At 58.0% G+C, this 17,431-nt stretch overlaps 1 protein-coding gene across 2 annotated transcripts; it reads right to left on the bottom strand.

Moving 5' to 3' along the window:
• Window positions 1-1,042: 1,042 nt before the first annotated feature.
• ZBED4 (zinc finger BED-type containing 4) lies at window positions 1,043-16,071 on the bottom strand. Of its 2 annotated transcripts, XM_055142931.1 has the most exons (4): window positions 15,919-16,071; window positions 13,752-13,894; window positions 4,380-6,089; window positions 1,043-4,145 (listed from the first exon to the last, which is right to left on the bottom strand). In XM_055142931.1, the coding sequence occupies exons 3-4, from the start codon at window positions 5,798-5,800 to the stop codon at window positions 2,288-2,290; spliced, it is 3,279 nt and encodes a 1,092-aa protein (XP_054998906.1). In that variant the 5' UTR covers window positions 5,801-6,089; window positions 13,752-13,894; window positions 15,919-16,071; the 3' UTR covers window positions 1,043-2,287. The 2 variants fall into 2 exon arrangements, with proteins under 2 accessions (XP_054998906.1, XP_054998905.1); XM_055142930.1 differs by having other exon boundaries at window positions 1,043-6,089.
• Window positions 16,072-17,431: the final 1,360 nt, after the last annotated feature.

Raw genomic sequence — 17,431 nt, 5'->3', positions numbered from 1 at the left:
GCACTTGGAGGTGGCTGTCTGCAGGCACCATGGCCAAGTGTGTGTGACCCCATCACCTCAGCAGCAACAGGAGGAGGGAAGAATGGGAGGCAAGAAGGGAGTGATGCAGGCCACAGAAGGAAGGCCAGAGGGCGGGTCAGCTGGAGTGTCTCCGAGAACAGCTGCTGGGGGAAGGGGTTGTGCACACTCAGCGACCCTGACTCTACTGTGCCGGGAGAGAAAATCTGGCCTACGGTGATCGTCTCTGGGCGCCGCACAGCCAGAAGCCATCATTACCTCTCAAATGTCTTTGTTCTGAGGACCAGGTTGGGGTTTTGGCCTCTGCTTTTCAGGCCTCCTGCACACACAATCTGGGCCCTTTCCAGACAGCCCGCGACAGCTATGCTTCTGAGGCGCCTCTTTTTGCATCTGGTAGTTTCTTGAGGTCAAGTGTCTGTCTGGAAGGTGACAGAAATTCTGGATCTTTTCACTGAAAGAGAATTTGATTTTCTTCTGGAGAAAGCGGTCGAGGGCCGGTCACTGTGCCACAGGGGCCTGAGGACGGCTGTGCTGGGCTTAGGGAGGGCTGTGTGAGCTATCCTGCCCCTTGGGAGTCTCACCTAGACGCTGCAGGGCCCACTGCTGGCAGCTCCCATGCCCCAAACATCGGCTTCCCATTTCAACTCCCAGAACCGGCACCCGCTCCCGAAGAAGAGGCACAGGTTCTGTCTCCTGGAGTACTGACAGGCATGGCTGCTGGCTGACCCCTGCCTTGAATGATACTTGGCCTTGGTGGTTCTGCGGCTCCGGGTCAGAAGAGGAAGAAGGGAAGGGGATTTAACTCTTCATTAACTCATGGAAACTAGTTCCTGAAGCTGATCCTGGGGCTCTGAAACGAGGCATGGAGCAGCCAGCCCAGACTGTGGAATCACATCATCTCTACTTCCCCAGCACCCACGGGGGGAAGGCGAAACCCCGAGTGATGCGCACACGTGGGGCAGGCAGGCCCCAAAGAGCACGGCTGCTCACTGGCCTCAGAACAGAAAGCCCATGTCCTCAGCAGTAGAAAATGACAAATAAAAAGTTTAATTTCAGAAACTGCGTTCACCATTTATAAATACACTCAAGTTCAGATTAATAATACAGCATTTTACCAAAACTTTTCTAAAAGGTCACAGGCAAAAGTGACTCGTTTCACCTGGAATATTTAACTGGTTTGAAATGAGACAACAAACCCGTTTCTAGATGAAACTCTGAAGACGGGCTGTTGTTAAAAGAATCTGACAAGTGATACTTCATTTTGATATCCTTGGGATTCTAAGCTATCCCAGAAGATGGCTGGATCTTCCCTAGTTAAAAAAAAAAAAAAAAAAAAAAAAAAAAAAAAGTCCAACATCTACAGCTGCCCTTGGACGGTCAGGGTGCTGCCCTCGTCCCGCCGAAGCAGCCGCCCCGGGGAGAAAGCTTCCTATCCAGGGCTGTGATCAAACTGGGGGCGAGGGCACCGACTCAGAAGCTGGCTTCACAGTGGAGAGACACAGAGCCAGGGGCTTGGCCACTGGCCATGGGGAATGGGACTGCGTGACGTGCCCTGCTGGCTGGAGAACCTGCACCACAGGGGCCGCTACCCAGGGTGGGATTCTCTGAGTTCACTGACCACGGAAAACCTGAATGCAAAACAGGAAATGGGGAAATCCTCTTTACCGAATCACCACAGAACGGGCGTTCTGGGGCACACCGTGGTTGTAGGTCTGTCTTCGAATGCCATGTCCCTGTAGTAGTAAACAGTTCCCTTCTGGAATATTCTGTCCTCGACACACTAGGCGCCTGCAGCTCCACGCTGCTGAGTCAGGATGGCTTGGACTCCACCTCCTATTTACAGATTTCATTCCACAGCTGCCAAGGCTGTTTGGTTGCAATTAAAGCAATTTTAAGTAAAATACAGTACCTGATTTGAGGGTTTTACATAATTGGAATAAAAAGCCTACAGAATAAAACTGCTTACATCTCCTCTGCCACTCTAGTACAGCAAACCCTAACCCTCAACTTTTAAAAAACTCGACAGTTACGAATCAGAACCTGATCATCATATTTCATAATGGATGTAACAGGCCGTCTCTAGTGGACGTGTGCGAGCACACTCGGGGAGGCCAGGGGGCCTGGCCACGAGGAATAAGGCACAAGCAGATGCTGCAGCGGCTGGGCAAGCGGCCCCCGTGGACCTGAGTGACCAGGCTGGAGCCGCACAGGCAAACAGCTGGTGCCTACCGAGCACCGGTACTTCCAGTCTGGTGGCTCCATCTGAGAGTCAATACTGGAAGTATATTAAGGGAAGATTTACTTTCAGAAAGACGAGTTTCTCAAAGTGTTCCATCATGAGCCTGGACTGGCCGAAGCCACCGTGCTCGGAGGGCGTGTTAAAGAGCTTTTCCGAAGGGACGATGCTCGGGGGGCAGCCCAGAAAGCGGATGGCCAGCGTGGAGAGGCTGGGCCAGGCCACCCTCTTCAGGTTCCAGTAGGTGAGGGGGTCACAGCTGTGCTCCAGCACCTCCTCCGCCAGGTAGGCCAGCACCATGTCCTCAGGCAACGGGGCCTTGTCCAGCGGGCCCGGCTTTTTCACCGTGGCTACGAGGGACCACAGGCTCTCCTCACCCGAGGGCCCCTGAGGCGGGGCACCTGGGTCACGCCCATTGCGGATAGGCATGTGGTCTGAGGTAGAATTCAGCATTTCGAGTTCCCTGATTAGATCCTGCCGGTACTGCTCGGCCTCCTCCTCGGAGAACAGAGAGGCTTTGTATCGGGGGTCGAGCAGCGTGGCAAAGATGTACCTGGGGTCGCGCAGGGTGGCAGCCAGGCGGCTAACCACGGCCTCCTTCAGAGACTTGAGCATGGTGTCAATGCCCATGGTCTCCTCAAAGAGCATCTCGATCTTCCTGCTGAGGATGTGGATCATGGGGATGACCTGGCTGAGCGTGGAGGCGGGGGCACTCATCTCCCTGCTGGCCGCGTCGAAGGGCTTCAGGGCGTGGCACACGGACTGCATGACTGCCCACTGGTCGCAGCTGACGAGCTCTCGGAAGCCGCACTCGACCGACAGCTCGTTGATGGCTCTCTTCTGCTCAACGAGCCGCTCCAGCATGCGGAAGGACGTGTTCCACTTGGAGGGCACGTCCTGGATGAGGTGGTGCTGGGGCAGCTCGTACTCCCGCTGCAGCTCGGCCAGCTTCTCCTTGGCTCGGGGAGAGCGGTGCACCCGCTCGCAGATCTTCCGGGCGATGCTCAGCAGGTTCTGCACCATCCTCTGGCTCTTGAGGGCCTCGCTGACAATGAGGCTGACGGTGTGGCTGAAGCACTGCACGCTCGCATGCTCGCTCTCGCTCAGTGTCTTCCCCACGCTGGGGTTGTCGGTCACCGTGATGCCGATCTGCAGGCCGGTGGCTGTCACCCAGGCCTCCCACCAGCACTCCAGCTGCTTCTGGACGCTGTTGCCGCTGTAGTCACAGTCGACCCGAGACACGCCGAGCAGGGCTGAGCCGTGGTGGTCCTCGCAGTGGGGCCGGGCGGAGGACTCAAAGGTGACCCAGTGGGCAGTGAGTGTCAGGTACTCCCGGGTCTGGCTGCTCATCCAGACCCCCGAGGTGAAATGAACCACACCGCTCTCGGCCTCCTTCAGACGGGCCATGACGATCTGCTTCACGCTGTCATACATGCCGGGGATGGCGGTTCTGGAGAAGTAGGCAGGGGAGGGCAAGGAGTACTGCGGGTTCAAGTACCCAAGCAGCCTGCTGAAGCCGACGTTGTCTACGAGAGAGTAGGGCTGGAGGTCAAGGGCAATCATTTCGGCCACGAGACTCGTGATCTTTTTGGCAACTGGGTGAGAATCATAAAACTTTTCAGTGGTGGTGGCGGTGTTGAAGGAGGAAGCTCCTGGCCCTTCAGTGCTCAGGGGGCCGGGGAGCACAGGAGAAGAGGGCCGGGCGGTCGCAGGGACGTCGGGCTTCAGCACGCTGCCGTGGAACCTCTGTAAGTGTCTCAGGAGACAGCTGGTGCCCAGGTTGGTCGGCTTCTTGCCCCTGCTGATGGTCCGGCCACAGTGCAAGCACACCACTTTAGTGGGGTCTGCGGAGCAGATGGAGAAATGATTCCACAACTTTGAGGTCTTTTTGCTGTTGACAGGAAACACAACCTGATTATTTTTTGTGACCACTGTTGGCAAGGCAGTTAATTTGGAGGAACTTTCTGCCGATGCCAAAGTAGCATACGGAGAATTGGCCAGATTGGCCCCTAGAAAACCCTTCTGGTTCCCGACAACTTGAGGGTGACGCCTGTACAAGTGTCTCATCAGACAGCTGGTGCCCACGTCCCCCTTCTTCCCCCGACTGATAATGCAGCTGCAGTACCTGCACACGGCCTTGAGACTGTCCATGGGTGCCAGTGAGAAGTGATGCCAGACCTCGGACTTGAGCCTCTTCATGACCCGCTTGTTCTGCTGGAACACGGCGCCCGACTCAGGCAGCCGAGGGCTCAGGCCGACCCCCCGCTGCTTCTCTGGGGATGACAGCAGTGCAGTCTCCCCTACCCCGTCCACCACGTCCTCCAGCAGCACCTCTCCGGGGTTCAGGTTCGACTGCAGGTCCTCGGGCAGCCGGTCAGGGGAGGATGACGCAGACAGGGATTCTGGGATTAGCTTCCCTGGGGAGGATGCCACAGAGCTGGGCTCTGTGTCGGGGGGCGGCAGGGTGGGCAGCAGCGTGGGGGGCGTGGAGTGCAGGGGCGGGATGCCGGGGCCGCCCCCGTTCTCCTGCAGCACGATGGAGCGGTGGGCGCGCCACATGTGGCGGATGAGGCAGCTGGTGCCCAGGTCCTTGCCGTTCTTGCCACGGCTGAACTCGTTCATACAGTGGATGCACACGGCCTTGGAGCTGTCCAGGGGGGACAGGTAGAAGTGCTTCCACACAGCGGAGCGCCTCCGAGAGCCCGCCGCACTCTTAGGGACGGGGAGGCTCCTCTCGGCCCCGTTCTCCAGTGCATCTTCATAATGGAGCGTGGGGAGGGGGGCAGAAGGCCCCCCCAGGGCTTCTTCCCGGCCACACTTGTCAGAGAGGGGCATGTCAGAGGAGACATCGTCAGGAGAGACCACAGACACGGTCTCCTCCACTATCTGGTCAGGGGATGGGATCTTGGATGCCATCTGGGGGGCAAGCTTGACAGGAGAGAGGATGGGGCTCAGGTCGCCGCCATCGGAGGGCTGTGGCGGGAGCAGCAGCGAGGGGGCTGAGAAGGAGGCCAGGGCTACCATGCTCCCGTTCTCCGGGATGAGCACGGTGGGGTGCGCACGCCTCACGTGCCTCATGAGGCAGCTGGTGCTCAGGTCCTTCTCGTTCTTGCCCCGGCTGAACTCCTTCATGCAGTACATGCAGATGGCTTTCGTGCTGTCCCGGGGGGAGATGAAGAAGTGCTTCCAGGCTGGCGATTTCTTCCTGGAGCTGGCGCTGCGGCCCGAGAGCAGGCTCTGGGCCACGGCCTCCATGGCCACGTCGTACAGGGTGCTGCTGTACTGCGAGAACAGGGCCCCGCAGTCGTCCTCGCTGTCGGGGCATGAGCGCTTCCCTCGGGTCGCGCAGCTCTGGCTGGGGCCCTGGGCCTCAAGCTGCTCATCGCCACTATCGACCTGGCCCCTGCCTTCCGGTTCCTGCTTAAAGCCTCCCCCGAGACTAGGATCAGGAACCCCGTCATCATCTTCCTCTTCGACTTTAAAACTGATCTTATCAGACAGAAAGCCACAACCCTCTCTGGGACCAGTTTCTGGGTCACTCTCCATGGCTGACCATAACTACTCTACTTCGTGGCCATCTCCTAAACGGGTCCAGACGTGCAGGGGCTTCAGTTTTTGCAAACAGCTCTATCTCTCGGGGTGTTTACGAATCCGGCCATTCACACGTCTCACTGCCCGCCGGCACCAGTGACACCCTGGCATCTCATCACAGGCACGGCCTGTCTGGGAGCTCTGTGGCCCACTCCAGTGCAGACACGGCTACGCCCACGGGGCTGCTCCTCAAGCTGCGGCTGGCTGGTGTCCTGGCGAGCGCATGATGAGCCTCGGACACTGTCTAGAAAGAGAAGGCGGGTTAAGCGCTAAATCAACACTGTCTCAAGCCTATGCTGTCATACAGTAGACAGAGAAACTCCTACCTGGGAAGCTGAATCGGAAAATGCGCTCCTGAACTTTCTGGCGACCTACTTATACGTGAAGGTGCCCTACACGTGAAATGCGGAAAGCTGAAGAGGAGACTCGGTGGGAACAGCCCACGGAAACCCAGACACGGCTCAGAGCTCAGTCCGGGCCAGCATCTCTGCCCTCGCCCTGCAGGCTCCGCAGGGAAACCCGGGCCTATCCGCAGCCAAATTTTCATTGTGCTTTGGTGTAAAAATGGAGACAAGAAAATAGGAACTGGAAACCTTCCAGCTAAGCTATGAAATGTTCAATACAGACAAAAAAGGGCCACAACAGAGTCCTTCCTCAGAGCGGCAAGTCAGAGTGAGGGTGCACGGGGCCAGCACTCTCGGAAACACTCCCTGCCTGTAGGAGGGAAGAGGGGCTGACCACAGGCCTCCACTGTCCCCTGCCTCGGTGGGCTCACGTCAACCTGCACAATCCAGCACTGCTGCAGTTGGTGCCAACCACATGGCCTCTCTCCAGACCCAGCGAGGAGCAGGGGCAGTGGCTTTCCCTGCTGGCACATTAGCTGCAGGGCAGCCCTGGACGGTACCTGGCTGGGTCACCTGCTGCTCTCAGGCAGCTGGTAGAGTCACTGCCTCAGCCAGCTATGTACCTGGTGACCACAGGGCAGCTCCGAGACCCCAGCCGACCTGCATGGCTCCTGGGAGGATCGGGAGGGGGCACACACAGCAGCGAGAGCCTCCCCAGGCCCCAGCATACCAGGTCATCTCTGAGACCGAGATGATGACTGGGTCAGCAGAGGCAGAGGCAGCTGTGTAGGAAGAAAATGCTCTCAGTCAGAGCCCAAACGGTCCAGCCAAACACGCGGAGAGAAAGTTACTGTCTCAATCCAAGATTAAGCACTGAACACTAAGGCAAGGGGTCACCAGGAGCGAGGCCAGCAGGTGCCACAGCCATAGACTCATGGAGCTCTCCTAAGACACGCCGTTCCTGGATCTAAGCAGAGCTCAGGATTGGGAAAGGACTGAAGCCACAAAGCACGGTCTCGGACAACAGGGAGCTGAAGAGAAATCCGCGACATAAGGGCACCTGAAAAATGGCACCCAAATCATTCTGAATACTTGTTTTTTTTGGGCAGGTGTCGGGGTGGGGTGGGGTCACACGTGGCGATGCTCAGGGGTTCCTCCTGGCTCTGCACTCAGAAATTACTCCTGGTGGTGCTCAGGAACCATATGGGACGCTGGGGATGGAATCCAGGTCCTCCCTGCTGTGCTAGTACTCTGGCCCCTAAAATACATTTCTATATTAAGAGTCAAAGGGAGGAGCTGAAGAGATAAGGCGCTTGCCTTGTATCAGTGGACCCAGGTTTGAGCCCCAGCACTCAACATGGTCTGCTGAGCACTGCCAGGAGTAACCCCTACGCATTGCTGGCTGTGTCCCCAAAACAAACACAGACAAACAGAGTCACAGGAGGGGAAAAACCTTCAAACAAAAGAGAATTTTATCCCAAATAATGGATGGAAAAGAAAATACAGAAAAAGTCAAAACCAGGGAACTGGAGAGACAAAATAGGGGTAAGGCGCTTGCCTTGCACAGACAACCCTGGCACCACAAATGGGCCCCCAATCCCTGCCAGGAGTGAAACTTGAGTAGTGCCAAGTGTGGTATTCCCCCATACCCCCACCAAAAAGGCAAAAAAAAAGAAACGGGTAGGGGGGAGGGGTGGGGGTCCAGTGAGACCAGTCAGTACTGGTTCTTTAAAAAGAGCAATAAAGGGGTTGGAGGATAGTACATATGGTAGGGCATTTGCCTTGCATGTGGCCCACCTAGGTTTGATTCCCAGTATCCCATATGGTCCCCCCGAGCACCTCCAGGAGTAATTCCTGAGTGCAAAGCCAAGCCAGGAGTAACCCCTGTGCATCTCTGAATATGATATACCTCCACGCCCCAAAAAGAGCAGTAAAATGTATGAAGTAGGGACAATGACTGAACGGAGATGGCTCCAGAGCAGGGCCCACCCCGGCACATGTACGTCTCCTCACAACGCTGCCCCCAGCACTGCCCATCAGGCCATGTGTCTCCACAAGTGGCCCCTACAGAAATGACCAGCACCAGGAATGAACAAGGGATGGACAGAGAACTACCATGAAAGGAAATGTAGGAACTTCAGGAGGCAGAGAAACAGACATGCTCCTTGGAGGCACTCACGAGGCACCACCACACAAGAGAGCACCTGAAGGCCATGTTTTAAAAATCCAATTGAACTGCACCTTTTTCATTGGCCACGAATGTGCCTCAAGAGTACGGCACAGACCTCACAGGCCTGAACTCTGGCTTCCATCCCTGGCACACCAAGAAATTCCCAGAACCTTTCCATAATGGAAGTTCCAGCTTCACTGGTAAATTCTATCAAATACTGAGGAAACACAAACTCTCCCAGAAAATAAAAGAAATACCAACTGTTTTTTCCCCCTTGTTCTGTATTTTGGGCCAGGCCCAGCAACTCCCTGTATGCTTTATATGGTTGACAGGTCTGCTGGAAATGACATAAAGCAAATTCAATTTGACCACAGGCAAAGTGATGTCATAAGAATTCATTCCTTGACGCTGGATCGGTAATACAGTAAGTAGGGCGCTTGCCGTGCATGTGGCAGACCCTAGCATCCGATACAGTCTCCAAGAACCTAATCCAATCCCTAGCACCCAATAGTCTCCAAGAACCACCAAGAGTAGTTCCTGTGTACAGAGCCAGGAATAACCCGAGTATAGCTGGGTTTGGTCCAAAAACAAAAACAAGAAAACTGGTTAAACAAAAAAGAATCCATGGAGCGATAGCACAGTGGGTAGGGCGTTTGCCTTGCACGAGGCCGACCCGGGTTCGAATCCCAGCATCCCATATGGTCCCCTGAGCACCGCCAGGGGTGATTCCTGAGTGCATGAGCCAGGAGTGACCCCTATGCATTGCTGGGTGTGACCCCCCCCCAAAAAAAAAAAAGAATCCATTTGTTTTGCTATACATTTTGAGGCTAGTAATGCCTTGACTATCTCAATAGGTAAGACTTCATTCCTACAGCAAATTTCTGGTCACACAAGAATCATCAAACTTTTTTGTTGTTGAGGTGCTTGGTCATACCTGATGGTGCTAAAGGCTAACTCCTGGCTCTGTGCTCAGGGATCACTTCTGGCATGTTTGGGGGACCACATATGGTATTGGGGATTGAATCTGCATCAGCTGTATACAGGCAAGCGCCCTACCTGCTGTGGTATTGCTCTGGCCCAAGGATCACCAAGCTTCCTAATTCAGGGCCAGAGAGAGAGTACCGTGGGTAGGGCACTTGCCTTCCATGCAGTCAATCCTGGTACAATCCTGGCACCACTTTTGGTCTCAAGAGTGCTGCCAGGGATGACCAATGAGCACTAAGCTAGGAGTAAGCCCCAAGCATCACCGAATATGGTCCCTGAACAGTAAGTAAACAATAGATTGGGGGGATGGACAGTGCAGCATTTAGGGCTCCATGCAGGAGCCCAACTCTGGGCTAATTCTTGGCACCACAGATTGGCTCTAGAAGCCTCCAGCACTGCTGCAGTGACCTGGGACCCAGCACCACTGGGCCTGCACAGTACCGCATCCTTGGGCCTTCACACTGGCTCGCTGGCCTGGCTGGCTGAACTGCCACTGGGGTCCTCCAACCTCTTAGGTATCACTTGGAAGAACCCTTGGGTCCAAAAGAAAAGGAAATGAATCACCATGAGTATCTGACAACATGGCCACTGCACAGCGAGCGGGACGCTGACCAGAGCCGGTCTGGCCCTCTGCACTGCCGTCCGTGCCACACAGCCCCAGTCGGGACATGCTGACAAGACAAAGGCAGGCAGCATGAAAGAAAGGAGGAATCCCTCTTGTGGCCTCAGACTGGAGGGGGGCAGTGAGGAGGGACAGATCCCAGACCAAAATCTCCCGGGACCTAGGTCACAATTTTTACTGAGCTATTGAAACGTCTGAAAAGGAAAGGCAGCTGGTCAGTTATTTCCACTAGCTGGAAAAATAAAGTATGTTCTCACCCTAAGATGTGTTCTGACCTAAGAGCCTACTGTCCTGGGCCAGAGAGACGGAACAGGGCACGTGAAGGCACCGGTCTGATCCCCAGTGCCACAGATGGTCTCCCCTGCAGCCAGGAGTAACCCCAAAACAAAAACCACCACAGCAATTTATCCGCTCCAAGATGAATATATTACGGACAAAAAGAACTTCAAATACATTTAGGGGCTAGGGAGGACACAGTGGGCAGGACACTACCTTGCATGTAGCCACCCAGATTAGATCCCCAGAATCCCATGTGGCTCCCCGAGTCCCACCAAGAATAATCCTGAATGCAAAGCCAGGATTAACCCAAGTATCACTGGGTATGGCCCCAAAATCCAAATAAATTAACAAAAATAAATAAAACACCTTAGGGGCTGGAGTGATATGGTACAGTGGGTAAGACCTTGCACACGGCTGACCCAAGGTCAATCCCTGGCACCCCATACAGTCCCTAGAGCCCCACCAGGGAGTGATCCATGAGTGAAGAGCCAGGAATAAGCCCCAAGCATCACTGCGTGTGGCCCCAAAACAAAACATTAAAAAAAGCAAACCTGTGCTGGAGTGATAGTACCGCGGGTAGGGCACTTGCCATGCACGTGGCCAACCTGGGTTTGATCTCCAGTGTCCTATATGATCCCCACCAGGACTGATCCCTGAACTTAAAGTCACGAGTAAGCAATGCTGTGTATGACCCGAAAATCAAATTGAAAAAATAAAAGCAAACCTTAGAGTTTGCTAGGTTGTTTCAGTAGCAGTAGTACCATTAAATATAGTAACTTTACAATCTGTGTTTTCTACTTTGGTAGAAAAATATAATCAAGCCAATAGCATTAAAAATAAAATCAGGATTTTTCAGGAAAAGAAAAAGATGCAGAGCTGGAGAGATAGAACAGAGAGGTTAAGGTGCTTGCCTTGCACATTGTCGACCCTGGTTCGATCCCCGGCACTGCATATGGTTTCCCGAACGTCACCAGGAATGATCCCTGAGCACAGAGTCAGGAGTAAAACCTGAGTACAGCTGGGTGTGACCGAAGGGAAAAAAAAAGCAAATTAAAATAATCAGAACTTATACATGATAACCTTTCATTATCTGTATTGCAAATAATAATGAATGTCAAAAAGGGGCGGGGGAGGGAAGCAGAGACGGGGGATAGGGGGAGAGGGGGAGAGGGAGAGAGAACCTGCTATAATGGCAGGGGGGCACTGGGGCAGGAGGGTAACTGGGGACACTGGTGGTGGGAAAGTACACCAGTTAAAGGGATAGGTGTTGGAACATTGTATGACTGAAGCCCAATCACGAGCAACTTTGTAATTATGTCTCTCAGGGTAACTCAATTAAAAAATTAAAAAAAAAAATCAGAACTAAGTGAAACCAATTTTTAATTTGCACTGAAAATGTCAGTACAAATGTCTGTCCGTGATGTTTTAAATTGACTTCCTAGCTCTGCTCACCGGACAGGTGTTTACAGAGCAGCATCATTCAGGCTCATGACACGAGCAGCCCAGTGTTTCTGTCCTTGGGATTGCAGGGCTGGGAAGGAAGAGAACGGAAGGATGGGGGATGAGGCAAGCATAAAGCACAGAGGAATGACAGCTCACAGGGCCAAGTGATGCTTCGAATGTGGAACCCCAGGGTTTGACCCTTGGCGCCATTAAGGTCGGTGCCAAGCACAGCTGGGAGTGATACCTAAGCACTGAGTGAGGAGCAGCCACTGAGCTCTACTGAATGTGACCTAGAAACCAAAGAAGACACTCAGCATCAGTCCAGTGCGGCAGCCATGGGTACCAGCACACAGCTCGGCCCGGTGATGCCCAGAGGACAGGGACAGACAATGGACAGGAGAGTGGGACCAGCTAAATGAACGGCTCAGGAACAGCAGACAGACCCTGAACAAAGGACAGCTGCAGACATCTGGCCTCCCCCCCTCCTGCCACAGATAAAAAGGGGTTTTGATGGAGAGTGAGGGTCGACAGGAAGGAGGGGCTGGAGGGAGAGTGCACAAGGGCCAAGTCCGGGCAGATGCTCTGGCAGCACACAGGCTCCCCGTCACTGCCAAGAGTGACCCGAGCATCGAGCCAGGAGTAAACTGTGAGCACCGCCAGGGAACCCACAGACCAAAAGTAAAGGAAGGCGCCCTTGCTCCAGCCCCTGACACACACATTCTGGACTGGCAGAAGCATCAACTGCCTCACGCCAGAGCAGCTGGAGCTGGCAGACAGCCACTAAGGGCTGCACTGCAGGACCCAGACGCAGCCAATAACGGATGAGGCCACCGGGAAAGGCAGCCAGAGACCCAGCATGGGTCAGAGGCTCCCTGCTGTCCCGGGCATGTCCTGGGTCACAGGCTGGGGAGCCGGCTGCTCTACTCACACTTTCTCTGGGTCCCTGGCCCCTGATGGCAGCACCCTCGCCCCTGGCCCTTTCCCTGGGAGACAGTGCAATCCCACCACAGACTACAGGCTCCAAGTGCACTGGCAGTGAGAAGCTGCTGAGAGATCTGAAGGGTCCTTTTCCCGACAGACAGGGAACATAGCACTGAGAGCGGAACCAGGTGGCTCTAGGCAGAGCACCCTGAGAGGTTCAGCTAGCCAGAGGCCAGGCCAGGGTCGCCCCAAGATCATGGAGCCCAGCCTCGAGGTGGCACTCACTGCTTCTGGGGAGCACTGACTGCAGGACAGAGCTGAGGCCTTCACCAGAGCAAAGGACGGGAAAGCAGGCAGGGTGGCGCCTGGGTCACTGCTCCCCAGTAAGCTTCTTCACACGCTGTGCACCTGGTCACTGGCCTTGGAGTCTGAGCTTGGCTTACCACCCCCCAAACACAGCAGGCTCAGCACTGAGGCACGGGGAAAAAAGCACCCCCTCAACAGAGCCAGGCACCACTGTCTCCTGCTCCCTTCAACTTGAGGAAGGTGGCAAAAGAACAAAAGATTTATTTTTTTCCCTTTGGTTTTGGGGCCACACCTGGCAGGGCTCAGGGAACTCCGTGTGGTGTTGGGGATTGAAACCTGGTTGGCTACTCTAAAGCAAGCGCCCTGCACGCTGTACTAGGCAAGATTTCATTTTATCTCTGGCAATGCCTTCCAGAACCAGACTTCCAACAGCACCTACCAAGGAGCAAGGGAAGCAGTGAGCAAGTGAGCTACATCAGAGTCGAGAAGAGAGTAGGGAGGCGGCGGGAGGGAAGACGGGAAGGGAGAAAGGGGTAGTGCTGGAAGGCAGAGAGCAGGTACCCCTATAAGTCCCAAATAGGCTAGAACAGGCCCCTGACTTTTTTTTTTCTGCTTAATTTCGTAAAGTACAGATGAAAACCGTTGTGAGTTTTGCATGGTGACAGGAAGACCTGGAAGTGACTGGAAGGATGCCAGTTGCTGGACGACAGCAGCTCCATGCAGAGAAGCTCTGAGCGAAACAGCCACTTTCAGGGTGTGGGTGGGTGTGGCAACCCGGCCCCTGACCACCCACCAGCAGCTCCATGTGCCCCAGAAGCTGTGGCCACAGCCACTCACCAGCAACCCGTCACCCTGATGAGGTCAGAGCAGAGGTTCAGAAGCTGGAGGAGCCGGGGCCCACCCACAGGAAGCCACGCACTGGTGCTGGCCGTCATCGCTGCAGTGGGCGCTGCATGTCGCTCTGCTTGGTGCCCGGGGATCTGGAACAGACAGCAGGACCCCCCTGTGTCACACACATCTCTGAACATCCCCAGTTACCCCCCAACCCCCCTCTGTATGGAAACACTCAGTAGAGCAAATGATCACCCCCGAAATCTGTAATTCACAGTGTCAAGTGAACTAGAAGTCTGAACTTTGTGTTTTGTGGTGCTGGAGACTGAACCCAAAGCCTTGAGCTATTTTCACAGCCCAGGGGATGCCCCTACCAGCTGTATCTGGTGTGACTTTTCTTTTTTGTACCACTGGAAGGGAATTTCTATGATAAATATGTAAACTGAAAAATAGCAGTAACAAAGTCAACTTCGAAAACTAGTAAACAAAGTAAAACTCAACAAGTAAATGTCGATTACTTGTCGAGGGCCAGGAGTGCATGTTGCACTCACAGGCCCTGAATGCAGTCCCAGGGAGAGCTTGGGGACCAGGGGCCATGCTGCACTCACAGGCCCTGAATGCGACCCCAACACTGGCCCCAGGCAGAGTTGCATAGCCCGAAGAGCCCCCCCCAAGGAAACCTCAACTATCCTTCCAGTCCCTAAATTTAACCACCACGACAGAAAACATCATCAGTGACTACTTCTATATAAAAAGCCACAAAGATGCTTTTGCTTTAGCAAACGGACTCCACTGGGCCTGACGTGGTTGGTAAATAAAGGCGACTTCCCTTTTTCACACACAGGCCAACAGCGCTTCTCCTGACCCCTGGCCTGGGGATACTTGTGCCCACTGTCAACCCTCCCCAACACCCAAAGCAACATCTCTGGCGACCAAGGTAGTGGACAAAAAGGGGCGAGCAGGGTGTGTGTGTGTGTGTGTGTGTGTGTGTGTGTGTGTGTGTGCGCGCGCAAACCTACCCAAAGCAACATCGACCAAGGTAGTGGACAAAAAGGGGCGAGCAGGGGTGTGTGTGTGTGTGTGTGTGTGTGTGTGTGTGTGTGTGTGTGTGTGTGTGTGTGTGTGTGTGTGTGCAAACCTACCCAAAGCAACATCGACCAAGGTAGTGGACAAAAAGGGGCGAGCAGGTGTGTGTGTGTGTGTGTGTGTGCGCGCGCGCGCAAACCTTCTGCGTGCTCAGCTGGGAGGGGCCCAGCTCGACCCTTACACCCACTGTCCGGGATCCGTGCGGCCCAAGAAATGACCCTTCTTGCCCTCGCAGCCAAGGGTCTCCGGCACGACACGGGGCCAGGACGCTCGGGAAGCTCGCGGCGGCGAAGGGCTCCTACGGGGCCGCTGAGTCTCCCCATGGGCGGAACCGGCGCCCGGACCCGTGGGGGCTCACGGGGCAACACGGGCCGGGTTCTCCCCCCACCCCAGGATTGTGGCCCCAAAGTGACATACACATAAACACACCCATCCGGGGAAGCCCGGCAGACAAAGTAGCGCGGGGGACCCGGGCGGCACCTGTCTCCCGGCCCGGCCCGGCGCCCATCCCCCGCTCCGGGCCGGCCGGAACCGGGACTGAAACCCGGCGGCGCGCGCACGCGGGCCAACTCCACCGAGGCTCGGGGCGCGGCCGCCGCCGACCCGGGTCCCTCCGGGCCGCGACCCCCGGGGACGGCGACCCCGGGCGGCGAGTGCGACCTGCGCCGGGGGACCGGGACCTCCGGGGCACGCTCGCACCCTGAGGGGGAGCCGACAGACCGCGGGGGTCGCGACCCCGGGGGGCCGCAGCGCCAGCTGTCAGCCCGCGGGTCGGGGGCACCGGGGGCCGCAGTCACGCCCCCCCACCCCGCCCCGCCCCGCCCCGCGGCCGCGGGTGCCCGCCCCGGCCCCTCGCCTCGGCCCCTCGCCCCGACCCCTCACGGACCCCCGCCCGCGCCCCGCGCGCCCACCGCCCCAGGCGCCCGCCCCGACCCCCCTGCGCGGCCCGCAGCCCCGCCCGCGACCTCCGCCCCGACCCCGGCCCCCGCCCGACCCCGCCGCGACCCCGCGCCCGCGGCCCCGCAGCCCGGCCGCGCCTGAGGAGCCGCCGAGGGAGCCGAGGGCGCCGACGCGGAGCCGCACTCACCTCGCGCGCGGGGCTCGGGCCGGCGCGGCTCCCGGCCGGCGGCCGACGACGCGCAGCGCGGGGCGGACGCGCTCCCATTCATTAGCCGCGGCTTTGTCTGCCCCCGCGCCCCTCCCGCCGCCGCCCGCCGCCCGCCGCCCGCGACGCCGCCGGACGCTGCGCCCCTCCCAGGGCCCCGCGCGGCGCGGGGGCGGTGCCGGGGGCGGTGCCGCGCCGCGCACGCGCAGTGCCGGTGCGCGCGCCCCGCCCCGGGGCCGGCGGCGGCTGGGCTGAGGCGAGGCCGAGCCGGCTGGGCGGGCGGAGATCCCGCCCCCGCCTGGACCCCGCGGCGCGCCCCGGCCCCGCCTTCGCAGCGGGCCGGGCCGACCCCGCAGGCGCAGACCGCCGTGCCGGCCCCGCCCCCACGCCCAGTCAACCGACCACTCAGGCGCGGCTTCCGCGTCGGGGGGCCTGGCGGGACCGACTGCGCAGGCGCAGGCCCGCCGCGCGCCGACTGCGCAGACGCAGACCCTGGCGTTCGCCCCGCCTTCCGGCCGTCCGAGCGCGCAGGCGCCGTCGGGAGCGCCGGCCACTTCCGCCAGCTGCGGCGTTCGCGGTCGCGCGGGGTGGGCTGGCCTGCGCCGGCTGCCGGGGTTTCCCCGGCCGGCGCGACCTCTGCAGGGCTCCGAGGGGGCGGCGCGGGCCGGGCCGGGCCCGGTCCCCCGCGTGTGCCGCGCCCCCGGCGCCGCGAGGCCGCCCACCCGAGCACGAGGCGCCAGCCGGTCGGTCAGTCATGGCGTGAGGCTGAGGCTCCCGGCGCCTCGCGCCCTGAGCGGGGTTGAGGCGCAGCGCCGGGCCGCGGCCCCGACGCGCTCCCCTCCCTGTGGCGCCGCCCGGCGGCAGAGGCCTCTGCGGACGCCGCCGCCTCAGGGGACGCCCGTGCCAGAGCGCGCGCGACGCCGCCACACGCGACCTGCGGAGCCCTCCTCGCCCCCGCCGCGAGGAAGGACGCGGGGACGGAAGTGTCCGGACCCGCGCGAGGTGCACGAGAAGCAGACGTCGGTGTCCCGGGGGCGCCCTCCCGGCACCCCGCACGGGCACCAGAGCTTAGGGCCCCTGACTGAAATTTGGAGAGAAGTCGCTGCTGCGTCCCCTGGTCCCCCAGCCTCCTCGGCCCCGGTCACAAAAGGAAGGTTCGAGCACGTGCAGCTCCACCGTGTCTGGCACAGGCGCCCCCGACCTCCGGGCGTGGGCCCACTTTTGCCCTCCGGGACCCCCTGGACCTCCTACCCCAGGGTTCCGAGGTCCGCCTGCCTCACCCCTACCTACCCTTGAGACCTTTGCCCTGATCCTTCCCGGCCCCTCCCTGGCCCTGGCCGGTCCTTCCCTGCAGGGGTGCTCTCTAGGCGTCGTGCCTTGTGACTCCCTGCCCCTTGGGCCCAGGCCAGGGTAGGACATGCTTCCTACTGCCGCTTGCAGAAAGCCCAGTGTTATATCGCTTAATTTTTGGTTTTGGGGCCACACCCTGTGGTGC

The sequence above is a fragment of the Sorex araneus genome, chromosome 6 (genome assembly GCF_027595985.1).
Source record: "Sorex araneus isolate mSorAra2 chromosome 6, mSorAra2.pri, whole genome shotgun sequence".
Classification (NCBI taxonomy): Eukaryota; Metazoa; Chordata; class Mammalia; order Eulipotyphla; family Soricidae; genus Sorex; species Sorex araneus.
This window is presented reverse-complemented; position numbering and strand designations above follow the sequence as displayed.